The sequence below is a fragment of the Rousettus aegyptiacus genome, unplaced genomic scaffold (genome assembly GCF_014176215.1).
Source record: "Rousettus aegyptiacus isolate mRouAeg1 unplaced genomic scaffold, mRouAeg1.p scaffold_m13_p_7, whole genome shotgun sequence".
Taxonomy (NCBI): domain Eukaryota; kingdom Metazoa; phylum Chordata; class Mammalia; order Chiroptera; family Pteropodidae; genus Rousettus; species Rousettus aegyptiacus.
In genome coordinates this window covers 72,604,808-72,618,775 of record NW_023416310.1, presented here as the reverse complement: position 1 = coordinate 72,618,775, position 13,968 = coordinate 72,604,808, and the positions used below count along the sequence as shown (strand labels likewise).

The window sequence follows — 13,968 nt, the reverse complement described above, 5'->3', positions numbered from 1 at the left end:
CAGCAGCCCACATCCGAGATTCAAAACGTATGGCTTCAAACGCATCTCACGGCAAGCCCGTGATTACTACTGCCATCGCGATCCCTTCCCAGGCTCCCAGAGGCAGAGCAACTTATCAGCGCTGGGGCAGCCTGGCTCCCCGCCCTCCGCTGACCCACTCCGGCGACAAAAGCAGATCCAGCAGCTCTGCTCCCGGACACTGGAAGATGATTCCGCCTTGGAAAGGAAGGACAGTCTGACGTCCCCTGACACATGGATGGACCCTGCGGACATCCCAGTGAGGAGCGAGCCGGGCACGAGAAGACAAACACCGTGAGATTCCACTTGCGCGAGGACCCTCGAGCCGCTCAGTTCGCAGAGCGAGGGAGCAGAAGGGCGGCTGCCCCGGGCTGGGGGACGGGCAACGGGGAGTGCGTGCTCGGCAGGGACAGAGGCTCAGCTTGGGATGACGGTGCTGGAGATGGATGGTGGCCATGGTTGCAAAACAGTGTGAGTGAACTTAATGCCGCGGAATCGTGCTTAACCTTAAAAACGAATAAGGTGGTAAATATTATGTCATGTGTATTTTACCACGATTTTTTTAAAAGTAAAAAAAAAAAAAGATAGGCTCTCCTCTCTGCCAGGCCCGTCCCTGCCCTGGCCCCACAGGGGACGAAGGTGGTTGTCCTTGAGGAGAAAACTGGCCCAAGCCTGTCCAAGGCTGTTCCCTGCACCCACGTCTGTCTCTCGAATCTTCACCCTTCATCCGTACCCCGCCTCGGCCTCGCCTCCTGTCGCTAAGTGGACACGTGCTGACTGAGAGTTTAACATCGCACGCGCTTCCTTGGCCGTGGTCCACGGGACTTTCCGTCACCCCACCGCCCCTTTTCTGAGTGCCCGATGGGGTGGCCCATCTGTTCTGCACCTTCGCCATGACGCCTGTGGTCACCTCCCAGCTATACTGTTTGCACCAGGTCTGTCTCGGGGTCTGCTTTCGGGGGGTGCCCAAGTAAAGACAAACAGCTGAAGGAAAGGGTGAGCCAGAAAGGATGAGGGACGCTGGGCGAGAGGGCCTGGAAGACGGGGCGGTGGCCTTCCCTCGCCTCTGCTCTGCCGGGAACTACCAAAACAGGAAGACAGAGAAACGGGACATTCATGAGAGTTTCCTTTTAGTTCAGAAAGTATGATCTGCTTATTTCTAAACCCAGTTTAGAAGATCTTATGATGTGCTTTTAAACTTTATTTTGTAAATTTCCAAACCTACACAAAAGTAGAGAGAATAATGCAACCAACTGCTGTATAAATCCATCACCCATAAATATTTGTCTAGCAATGTTCCATCTATGCCCGGACCCCCACTTTTTCTGCTGGATAATAAAGCAAATCCTGGACATACGTCACGTCACCTGTAAATGCCTCAAATGCACATGATGTGTTCTTTAACTAATACCCAACGTCCTTAAAAATTATGTTTTATATAATTTTTTCCTTTTTAAAAGTTTTACTAAATTTATTGGGGTGACATTGGTTAATAAGATTATATGTTTCAGGTGTATAATTCTATAATAAATCAGCTATATATTATTGCAGAAATACCTGAACACAAATAAGAAAAGCCTAGTACTTCTTACACAGAAAATTTTGCTCAAATACATATAATGTTCACGAATAGTTTTCAAGTTGCGCTGTAGATACGGGACTGAAGCAATTAAAATCTTTTTCCAAATGGCTAACAAAAAATAGAGTTATACCATTATTAAAAGGCTGGCATATTTACCTCACATTTAGATCTGTACATTCATTTTGTTTTCTAAAAACGAATTTAAAAACTGAGGATTTCGGTATTGTCGTTAGCCATTTATCGCAATGAATTTTATTCGTTTATAGGCAAACTTGCTTTCTCTAAATGCACAGGGTACGTGTGGCCCAAGCACCAAGCAGTTCTCATGAGCTCCTGGGCACTGCCGAACATGTTTTATTTCCCGAAGTTAATTTTCTTCTGCTGCCAGAGTGACTTACATTCATTACACAAATCACTTCGGTCTGACGAGCTAAGGGGATGGTGTGGGCTCCATCAACTACGTCCCTGGTACTCGAGGAAGCCCTGGCTCTCAGGCCAGGTGGGAACTGGCCCCCTCCCCTGTCTGATGAGCCAAGGCTGTCTGTCCTCTTCCGTGTCCTACCACGTAAGTGCTACCTGGCTTCGCCGTTTTTCTTTGGGGAATAGTTGCGAATCATTAGTAAAGGCTCAACTCCCTTAAAAAACAAAACCAGCAAGAAAATTCACCACGTCCCAGTTTTCTAGACAGCATCCTCCAAGATCGCACCCAGGTGCTTAATAATTTAGCCTTTGGGGCAAAGTTCTCATTAGAATAGGTCAAAACATGAATAATTCAGTCATTGCGAATCATACTGCTCAGTTGTGCTGACACTGGCCAAAAAACACCTTAAGCACTTACAAAGAGACTCAAGGTGACTAGCTCAGGTGACTGGGTCATGATGACACCAAATTTGGTTAATGGGAATCCCAGGTCATGTCCAACGGTATCAAACTACAGACAGTGCCTGTCACATTTCACGGGTCGTTGAAGACTGAAATGTCTCCAGCAAGTAAAAATTCCTGCAGGGAACCATGCTTTGCGTCTCTACCCCTTTCTCTCTCTCTCACTCACTCTCTCTCTCTCTCTCTCTCTCTCTCACTTTCCCAGATCACTCTTTCACACCTCAAACCCCAACATACCTTCCTTCTCAGCGGCTGACCTTGCTTCCTTCTTAACTGAGAAAACAGAAACCGTCAGAGGAGAGCCTTTCGTGCCCCAGACACCGTTTGCTCGTGACCAGCGTCGCAGGCCACGCACTCTGCCTCCTCACCTTATCTATAAGATGAACTGGCCATGTCCTCTCTAAGCCAGCTCCTTCATTTGTCACCAGACCCCATCCCCCCATCAAGGACATTACTCCACTTACTCGCCCCTCCCTCTCCTCATCATCTATGTTTCATTGTCTAATAAATCTTTCTCACCAGCCTATAAACATGTTATTGATCCTATCTTTAAAACCAATTCTCAATATGGATGGAAAGTAAGCCATCTTAGTCCGCTCAGGCTGCCATAACCGACTAGCAGGCTTAAACACAACAGACATTGCTATCTCACGGTTCTGGAGGCTGGGAAGTCCAAGGTCAAGGTTCCGGCAGACTCAGTGTCTGGTGAGGGTCCAGGACCCACTTCCTGGTCAGAAACAGCCAGCTTCTGCTGTGTCCTCGCCTGGCTGAAGGGCGTGAAGGTGCTCTCGGGGGTCTCTTTTACAAGGGCACTAATACCATTCACGAGGGCTCCACCCTCATGACTTAACCAGCTCCCAAAGGCTCCCACCTCCACACACCATCGCATTCTGGGTTAGGTTTCAGCATATGATTTGGGTGGGGAAGGGGCACACAACCCTTCTGCCTATAGGATAAGCACATGGAAAAAATGCTTAAATCGTTAGCCACTAGGGAAATGCGGATTCAAACCACAACCAGATGCCACTGCACACCAATGAGAACGTCCCAAATGAGGAAGACTGTGCGTGCCAAGTGTCGGTGAGGGTAGGGAAGACCTGGAACTGTCAGTCCCTGCTGTACTGTCTGTCTGTCTGTCTCTCTCTCGGAGAACAGGAACGTGCTGCCCGAGTGCCGGGCGGCTCTCCTGGGCTCTTCGGTTGCTTCTCAACAGGATTTCCCTCCTGAACTTAATATTCTGTGGACGACAGGTTGGCAGTGTCTTCAAATGTTCCGGCTACCACGTGACCCAGGTGTCCACTCCAGCTGCCTCCGCTGGAGAACTGGGATTCCCAGGACACGTCCTCCCTCCCGCTGCGTTAAAAACAGCCACCACCGCCTGTCACGGCCCCCTCTGCCAGCAGCCGGGAGCCACCCCACACTCCCACGTTCGAGGACTTCTTGCCAAGAAGTTCCTGAGCACTTTTTACCAAAAACTTGTGAGTTTTTTCCATCTGACCAACTCTGTGGTTTATTTGATCAATTTATTGATTTTTGGCCAAGGGCACAAAAATATCTATATTAGGAGAGCCCCAAACTGCTCAGGCACATATGAAGTGTTAGAGGAGAACAGAAACAGAATGCTTTCGAAGGCTGATTTTTTCATGAACGAGAAATGTGAGCATCGCCTTCTCAACTTACTGTTGGGCTGGAAGTGACATTTAATGGAGACTAAGTGAGTTAATTAAGGAGAAATCGCAACTAAACCCAACACAGGTAGAGAGGCCTCAGCTCTTGCTCTGGGGCACCCCATTCTCTGTCTGCCCTTCCCTGTGACACAGGTGTGGTGGTGGGGGGCTCCTGGAACTGGTCAGGCATCCCCCCAAGAATCAGACCCCTGAGAAAACCATCCAATAAGACAACTTCGAAGAAAAGGCACTTCATCCAAAAGTTCTTGAGACCTCGTACATCAGAGCCAGATCTAAATCTAGGAGACTGTCGCAAAGCCTCAGGAATCCCCCACGATCTTATCCTAGACACGGCCTCGAATTGAGAGACGATCAAAAGACGCGGAGCCCACCCTCGCTCGGACTTTTCCAGCTGTCTGACCTCGGGGAATTTTCCCACACTCTTAGAATATCGGTTCTTTTACGCATTGACTCAATAAGTTATTACGGGATGCCTATTACGTGCCTGGCACTGGAAATAAAAAAGTTATTACTGATTGGCTAATTAAACATTACATAGAAATAATAAATATGAGTGTATACATTATAGAATCCTTGAGTTCTCACTGTATAGATGTGGAATAATAGAAAAAAATATATATGTACACACACACACATACACATCCATCCCTGGTTCTTGGCACAGAGCCCCTAACGCCCTTGGGATTTCCTGGGTGATAAGAGTCTTTTGTTTTGATGAGGTGACCCCATGCGGTACAAGAGAGAAGCACAGAGTTTCAATCACCTGCGAAGTCGGGGTCTGACCCAGTCTGGGAGTCAGGAAAGGCTTCCTGGAAGAAGAGATGCCTGAGGAGGGATGTAAAGGCTGCGTATGAGATGCCTAAGGCAAGAGGAAGGATGAGAGTCTTCCAGGCAAAGAAAACAGTACAAGGGGCTATAGCTGGAGGAAGCGGGGGAGGGTGGTGGGAGACGAGGCTGGAGAAGCCCACAGGTCACGTGGGGCCTCCAAGGCCACGGGGAGGACTTTCATCTTTAATCCAGGAACAAGTGGAAGCCAGAGTCGAACATGGGGTTGAGGGTGGGCGGAGTGGGGAGCCATATCCTTGGTGTTAGGCTTGAACTGTGTCCCCCAAAAGATATGTGCAAGCCTTAACTCCCAGTATCTCAGAATGTGGCCACATCTGGAAATAGGGTTATTGCAAATCTAATTAGTTAAGATGAGGTCGTACTGGAGTAGGGTGAACACTTAATCCAACACACCTGGTGTCCTTATGAGAAGAGACACAAAGGGAGAAATTGGCCATGTGACGACAAAGTCAGAGAATGGAGTGATGCAGCTACGAGCCAAGGAACAGCAGGATGTGGAAGAGGCAAGGGAGGACCCTCCCCTAGAGCCTTCGGAGGGAGCCTTGAAACACCTCGATTCAGACTTCTGGCCTCCAAAACTTGAGACAATAGAGTTATGTTGTCTTCAGCCTTTCAATCTGTGGTACTTTGGTATGGCAGCCCTAGGAAACTAACACACTTGGGTTTTATTTGTTTGTTTGTTTGTTTGTTTGTTTTAGATGAGGCAATGCTTGGTTGACCTCACAGATTGCAAGAACCTTGTCAGCTTACAATTCCTTATTTTTTAAATTTTTTACGCCTACAGCAACTGGTCTTCCTAGGTGGTCTCCCATCCAAGGACTAACCAGGCCCAACGCTGCTTAGCTTCTGAGATCAGATGGGATCAGGCATGTTCAGGGTGGCATGGCCGTAGCACACTTGGGTTTTAAAAAGAGCCGCCCAGCTAGGTTGGAGGGGAGTCCAAGTAGATGAGGGTTGGCCGGTAGGAATGCGCTAGTTCTTCCCAAAAGAGACGACGGTGGCTTGGGCTCGTGGCGGTGAGAAGATGACGTTGGGAGATGTTTAGGAGGGGCGTCTACTGAGAGTATGGAAGTGGCATAGACACTGGAGAGTGGGCCCTGGACATGCTCAAGAGATTTGAACACGGCCGTCCAGGTGGGCACAGGCGGTAACGACACCGGGCCCAGGCCGGTGAGTCAGGAGATGGGTCAGGCCAGCGGAGCTACGTGACAGCCAGGTGATGAGCGTGGGGGCTCCGGGGGAGGAAGTCTGTGGATCGTGAAGCCCTCTGGAGGTTTGGATGGGAGCAGGTGATTGACTGGGAACAGCATCGAATACCAGAGAGAGAAGCGTGACCTGAGAGTCCAGGGCCACTGCCACTAGCAAAGCCTGAAAGCACAGTCGGTCTTCCCCCGCCGCAGACATTGCTCGCTGATCCCCGTGTCCACTCCGTCCGCTGCAGGAAGCCCCTACCAATCGAGCGGAATGGATCCACAGAATGAAATCTTGCAATCCCAGGACATGGGTGGGATTTAACAGGGGACTCTGTGAACTTCTAGATGTTTGTCGATCTGCAGTTGGTTCCTTGATCTTCAAAAGAACAGTGGGAAGGTGACCAGCAGGCGCTTGTATCACGTCTATTTCCTACAAGAGGAGATGGGTCTGGAGTCCCACGCTGGTAAAGCACAGAGCTGGGCTCCGATCAAAACCTTCTACCTCCAAATCGTCCTTCTACTCTTCCCAGGGAGCGTTTGTGAATTTATTGTGGTAAAATACACATCACACAAAAATTACTATCTGAAGCATTTTTAAGAGTACCATTCGGTATCACTAAGTACAGCCACGCTGTTGTACAATCAGTCAACACTGTCCATCTCCAGAACTTTTGATCTTCCCCAAACCGAAGCTCTGTCCCGATTAAACACTGACTCCCCATACCCCTCCCTCAGCCCCTGGCGCCCACCCTCCTAACTCCTACCTCTGTGAATTAGTCTGCTCTAAGTGCCTCATATTAGTGGAATCACGCGTTATTTATCCTTTTGCATAAATCAACATTTTTACCACAGATTGCACACAGTGGAATTCAAGTCATCATCTTAGCTGCCTTGTTGATTCAGATGACATGTTTACTGGGTTTCTGTTATCTTTATTTTCTTTTAGAAAAATGGCATAAATATCTAGAGTGTCTTGGTTTAATCCATATGCTATTTTCATTTAAGTGGGCAGATTAAAAAAAAATTTTTTTTATATCTCTACGGACAATTGGAAACCCTTCCACAAAAAAGCAAGGACTCAGTTTCTATGAGAATTTACTGTCAGAAACCTAATTCCAAACTCTTGAGACATTTTCAGAAACTGTCTTCAGCGAGCTGGGCAAATTGATGCTGGCTGGTAATCCCGTTTGCAAGTTCTTTTTGCTGTTTTTATGTATCCATTCATTGGATAATTACTGAGCCCCTAACTGGGTCAGGCACCATGCTAGGAACTGGGGCACATAATGTGGGGAGACAGGCTGGTGCTGGTTTGGGGTTTAGTAATTTAAGAAATGCGGTAGGTGTTGCTGACAGAAACTTTGCGTTGCTGACACTAGCTAAAGTACCGTGCCGAGCTGGAGGTAGGGGGACTATGTTTGGGGCAAATTGAAGATGACTGTCCAGATTGTAACACCTAGGGAACACTCTGAGGCCCCTCTCGAGCTCCCGAATTGTCTACTTCGAAGCCACCGAATATTTCTGATTGCAACATGGGACCAGTCTTTGACTTTTAAAAACTTGAATTCGGCCTTAAAAAAAAAAAAAAAGGAAACTCTGACATATGCTACATGTGGATGAACCTTGAGGAAATTATGATAAGTGAAAATATACCAGTTGCAAAAGGACAATTACTGTGTGACTCCATTGATAAGAGATATCTAACACGGTCCACTCGAAGAGACAGAAAGTGGTCACCAGGGGCTTGGGGGAGGGAGAACGGGGAGTTCTTATTCCGTGGGTATGGAGTTCAGTTTTGCAAGGTGAAAGAGTTCTAGAGAGCTCTTGTGGAACTCTGTGCACATAGTGGATGCTACTATACTGGAGTATACCTCAAAATGGTCAAGATTGTAAATTTTGTTATGTGTTTTTAACCACCGTTTTAAAAAATAGAGTCTAGCACAGCCCTGGGCATACAGGGGACTCAGTAAATGTCTGCTCACAGCAAAAACACATCTTGAGGTCTCAAGTCCCGGCCTCATATTTTTTCTGCACATTTTAGCTATGGGATTGGGAATCGTCGGTTGTATTTCCCCTTGTTGTCTTTTTAGTGTGTGCAATTTAAGATATAGCTAGAAAATATCAAAGTCGAGGCTCTTTTGGAAAGCCGTCTACCCAGTGCCATCGTTTGCTGGACAAGCCCTGTGTGTCCATCTGACACAATGACGTTGAGTCTCAGCTCTGGACTGAGGTCAGCCTCACGTATCCACACTTTCAGAGGGTGACAACAGGCCTGCCTCGAGTGGCAGCCACTCACATCTGGGGCGCCCTTTCCGGTTTATGGAGCACCCTCACCCGTGTTTGCCTTGTTTCAGCCACGGTCTCCTCTCTACCAGTTCTCTAGTATCTTCTCTATGCTTGCCAGAGGGGTTCATTTGCAGAACTGAAACCTTAGTTAAGGTTCGTTGAGGTTTGTGTTTAAAAATTGGCTGTTCCTACCCACATTCCCTTGAGATATAAATAGAAAAAAAAAAAGGTTTCATTAGTGAGGCAAGACATTCGAGCTATGTCCATTTGATCCTTGAAAAGGAAATCTAAGAGGTTCTTACTATCACTTTTTTGATCCTTTATAAGGTAGGTCAGTAAGGCAGCAAAACCACATCCGTTTTTTTGCTCCTTCGACTTTTTCCTGATTCTTCTTGGGGAAAATCTAAAACGGTGAGTAGCTGGTGGTCCTGCCAGACCCCAGACTCTTCTCTTCTACATGCGTTCATATCGGGCTGGCACATGCTGGGCTCAGGTTTCTCTTTTTCCATGGAGTTGACACCTGGAAGGATTTTGATCTCTGGGAGACGGGCTTTTCATGTCTCTGATTCCCATCCTTCAGGACAAAAGGCATCTCTCCCACAGGTTTCAATGCAGCCCAAGCTCTATCCTTTCCCACTGGGAATTTGCAACATTGCATTTCTTTGGCTGATGTATGAGAATGCTATGGCAATTGTAACATGGTTTACTTCTGAATGGTTTGTAGGTGCTTATATACGTGACCAATTAGGTAATTATAATTTTTAATAAGAAAACAGAATCAAGTTGTTCTGCAAGTTGTACTTTTTATTTCATCTTCGGGGCATATTCAGGAGAGGGCATCGAGACAAAGGGGGATGGGATCTTTTCAGTATTTAGTTTTTATTTGGATATTCTGTCCAATCAGTTAAGACCACACTTGTTACATTTTTACAAATTATCAACAAACATACAGCTTCAGTGGGACAAAGAGGGTGGACGCCCCCCAGACCCGCATGTTCCAACTTGCCACTTACCAGATGTCGTTTGTCCTGTGAATAGGAGGAGAATGAGCATCACAGACGTCCTTAGTGCTGATGACATTGCAGCGGCCCTGCAGGAGTGCCAAGGTAGAGGGCAAACGAGGCAGGGGGGTGGGTCTTTCTCCCGTATTCGCACTTCCGGCCAAGCCACAAAAATTGAAATGCGAACTTTGCTGAAAATTCGTGGGATCAAGGAATAAAACTGTTGTTATTCGTTAACTAAGATTCCAGGGATATGAGATCTGAGCATACGATTGCGTTTCTGTGAGGCAGAAGAAACTAGAAGTGAAGAAAGGACTCAGTGGCAGCCCCGTCCCTGTCCGAGTCCCGTGACTGCGCTTCCCCTCCCCACTTAGACCAGCGACTGCGGTCTGAGAGTCTCAGATACCGAGCCTGTAAAACTGGCAGGGCCGGCACAGAGGAGCGGAGGAGGGGAAGGCGAGATGGGCAACTCAAGTGGAAAGGGAAAGCTGAGGACGGGTGCGGGGGTGGGGGGTGACACACGAAGCCATCCTGTCTTGGCTGTCATGGCCCTCTTTGTCTTTAAAAAAAAAATTGTCTTTTAATAGAGCATTCCTATAGCCCAATGGTATTATGAAAAGTACTTCCAGTAAACTATGTTTTCAGCACCGTGGCCCAAATACGGAATGTGACCCAATGAGCATCAGGGTAACCCATTCTCTGTTTCAGACCCAGATACTTTTGAACCCCAAAAATTCTTCCAGACATCCGGCCTCTCCAAGATGTCGGCCAGTCAGGTGAAGGATGTTTTTCGGTTCATAGACAACGACCAGAGCGGATATCTGGATGAAGAAGAGCTTAAGTAAGCTTTGTCCTAAGTGTGTCTCGCACTCCGACATTGCCCGCGGGCTGGGGCGCAGTGGAGGCCGGTCTGCTCAGTGTTTTTTCAACAGCCAGCCTTGATGCTGGCCATTTGGCAGAGCCTCAGGAAAGGGAAGAACACGAGTCAGCTGGCCACACACGGATCTATGGGAAGCACTAACCGTGAACTCCTAAGACTGCGGGTGCAAAAATTCACACTTTTAGGGTTTTTCTTTGGACTTATCGGCCAAACTCTGAAATATGCTTTCAAACACAAAATGCCCACCATTAGTGAAGGAAACCTCTGCTTACTAAGACCTTGACAGATTATTGCAATTGCCGGGAACATAGTTTGCTTCAAGAGAAAAAGGGTAGGTGAGGAAAAGCATGGTCTTTCAGAAATTCCCCTTGCTCTTGATCGTCCTGTAGGTTTTTCCTCCAGAAATTTGAGAGTGGTGCTAGAGAACTCACCGAGTCAGAGACCAAGTCCCTGATGGCAGCTGCAGATAATGACGGAGACGGAAAAATTGGGGCTGATGGTATGTCCGCACCTGTACGCAGCACAGAAGACGGGCTCAGGGGGCGTCTGGGGTGTGAGAGCAGACTGATGTGGGGTAAAATCCCTACTCATTAACCTCGCTGAGCCTCAGTGTTCCCATCTATAAAATGGGACTCAAGTGAGGGTGCAGATGCTATGTGTAAAGATTCGGGCATAATGCCACACGAGCTGGTCCAGCCGGTCACTGTCTGTGAACCAGCAAACGTCCCTCCCCTGCCTAGGGGACTAGCTAGGTGGCCAGTTACTTGCAAGACAGCCTTATGCACCCTGAAAACAGCATGAGGCCTTCCCACCATGGTATCTGAGCCCCTTGAGGACTGACATTCTCAAGCGTGTTTCATACTAAAATGTATTGACTTGAGCGGGAAAGCCTCTTAGCTTTCAAGGGTTTAAACGAGTATGTTTTATTGGGTGTTAGCCCATCAGCTGGACAACATTAGACAGGGAAAACATAAACCAATTCAAACACCATTATGGAGCCCGATATTTAAATTTTAGCGTCATTGCATGGCTATAGAATTATTTTCATCTGATTTTGTCATGTGGCTTACGTGCTTTTTAGCTGCTTGGTACAGGCCAACTTGGGAGCACTTATGTGTGGTCCTTACGGTGGAATTAATTTGAAATTAAAAACTGCTACTTTAGATCCTTATTTTAAAGACCTAATCAAAATGATACCACTGTAACTTACCACGTGGGCGTTAATATAGCTTTTATAAATAGCTCAGAAAAATAGGTAAGGAAAGATTGATTTGTTTAAACCTGACTATGGAAGACTTCCAAACAGGCAACGCTTGCTACTAAATATAAAATAAACCCCGAGTTTTCAATTCCCATCTGTAGCATCCACATAGTATTATTACTGTTCTTTCTTTTAGTAATGCAAACTTTGGAAGTAAGGATTGGGGTCCAATAGAGAAAAGTTAGTTCTAAGCCCTACCCTACTAAACATTACTAAAAATGCCAAACGTAGCTATAGAATTGAAGAAGGAAACCTCCCATTTCTGTCTTAAACTATGCAGACAAACAGTTGAAAGGTCACAGACAATGATGGGCCGTGGCACCAAGTTCACGGGTTGCCAGGCAGAAACGGCTGGGTGGACACGTTCTAACATCAGGGGTGTGACTGCAAGGCTAAAGGTGTCCGTTAGACCACGCGGGGGGTGAAGCGCTGTAGACCCTCTGGACTTGCAGCGAGCGTCACGCACGTTTTTCTTCACTTCGTGCCCTGGGAGGGGGCCAGACCCACCGTCTGACAATCTGCCTCGTTTCCTTTCCTCTTCAGAGCCCTCGCTGGCCGTAGGGTGTCTGTAAAGTACCGTAAAGCATCTCCACTGACCCTGTTCTCACCTCCTCTGTTCTAGAATTCCAGGAAATGGTACATTCTTAAAGACCATGGGCCATGACGTAGACACGATCAGCTGGCAGGCCTCCGAAGCCCCAGGACTGGGAAACCGCATTCCTCCTCCCCCTAATTTATTTATTAACTTCCCCCTGAAACATTTCTGCGACTTGCTCATTGTTTTAGTGAGGTAATAAGAAATAAGACAGTCATTCAATACTTTTCAGTGGCGGGTATGCCCCGATGACTCTCATCAGGCCCTCAGCAGACAATGCCTTTAAAAATTATCCAATAAAGACACGTTTCTCATCATCTGCTGATGTGTGTGTGTGTGTGTGTGTGTGTGTGTGTGTGTGTGTTTCCCTCAGCAAGGACGATGGATGAAAGCAATTTGGGGACTTTTAGAAAGATGTCTGGTGCATGAACTAACAGGAAATAGTTGGGGAAAAAGTCTCAAATAAATGGCATTGTCAGGCTAGGATTTTCACAGGGATTTGTCCGAGTCTGAAGTTACCAGGAAGAGATTTTAGCCAGAATAAAATCACTCCTGCTTATGTGTTTTCTGCTATCAGGTGTTAGATTTCCTTAGGAGATTTACGTAAAGGCCAACAGCACGAGACAGAACAAGGGGTGAGGCTATAGAGCGCCGTGAAGCTAAGGAGACTCGCTCCGCTAGCCGAGCACGAACAGACCCATTTTCAAGCTTTCTTTTTCCCCTTAGAAAAACAAGCTATCAGAGACTTGCCTGCTCTAGCCCAGCCGCCTGCCGCCTCCCTCTCCCCTTTCCCCGCCACTGTTTTCCTGGCTCTCATTTGACACCACTGAGCTCCTTACACTGAGAATTGTCTTAACATCTGAGGCGAGCCTCGAGCCTGGGGGTCCTGTTACCGGGTTTTCATTAGGGCGCGTTGATCCTGAGCCAGGAAATTCTCATTAGGCCGACTTCCAGGTGGCAGCCTGACACTGTTCTCCACGGCTGACTGCAGGGGTTCTGAGGACTCCTGGGAGGAACCGAGGCATTTCCCTGAGCACTCGATCTAAAACTCACACTTTTTCCCCCAACATGCGAGCCCACAAGGCACTGGGCTCTCCCGATTGCTGCCATCACGCTAGGCCACCTAGCAACTTTGAACCCCTGGTTTTTGCAGGGTCACGTTTAAAGCAGCTTTTCAAAGCGTGAAGCATGGATCAGAAGGGGGCCTCGAGGTGACTTTAGTGGGACAGGAATCAACACTTGTTATTTTAATAACTATGTGTTCAACATGTCAGGAAAAAATGAAGCACAAACACGTGATTTCAGTGTCATTGCTTTAGAATGAAACTGAAGGGAGTATTCGCCATTTGGAAGTGTAGCGATTTGAAGAAGAATAAGTAATATTCGAGATGGCAGTCGGAGGGATAAAACCGCATAGGTAGTTTTCGAATGAATCCAAATGGGGAAACAGAGCTTGAAAACGAAGGACTCTCTGCGGAGGGCCAGAGAATGGAACTGTGTCGCTTTGTGGCGGTCTCGCTTGTCCGTTCTCCCTGCACACGCGCGCCCTACCATCCTCACCCCCCAGCCTTCCTGCAGGACTCGGACTAGCTCCTTCCCAACGCTGGCTCCCCGTGGTGTGTGGCAATGTCGCCCAGAGGCACTTGGGACTCCCCCGAGGTGCAGGAAGCAGGCGCGCCTTCCCGGCCCCTGCTGCCGGCCTGCCAGGCTGGACTCCAAGCCACCCGCGTGCTGCCTTC

General features: G+C 47.7%; 1 protein-coding gene and 1 pseudogene across 1 annotated transcript; one reads left to right on the top strand and one right to left on the bottom strand.

Moving 5' to 3' along the window:
• Window positions 1-5,791: 5,791 nt before the first annotated feature.
• Window positions 5,792-5,910, bottom strand: LOC118605898 (annotated as a pseudogene).
• Window positions 5,911-8,554: 2,644 nt separating this feature from the next.
• On the top strand, window positions 8,555-12,524 carry LOC107515912 (oncomodulin). The gene is made up of 5 exons (XM_036224978.1): window positions 8,555-8,819; window positions 9,531-9,598; window positions 10,202-10,334; window positions 10,763-10,872; window positions 12,257-12,524. Exons 2-5 carry the CDS (start codon window positions 9,538-9,540, stop codon window positions 12,280-12,282), a joined length of 330 nt encoding a protein of 109 aa, XP_036080871.1. The 5' UTR covers window positions 8,555-8,819; window positions 9,531-9,537; the 3' UTR covers window positions 12,283-12,524.
• The last annotated feature ends 1,444 nt before the right edge of the window (window positions 12,525-13,968 follow it).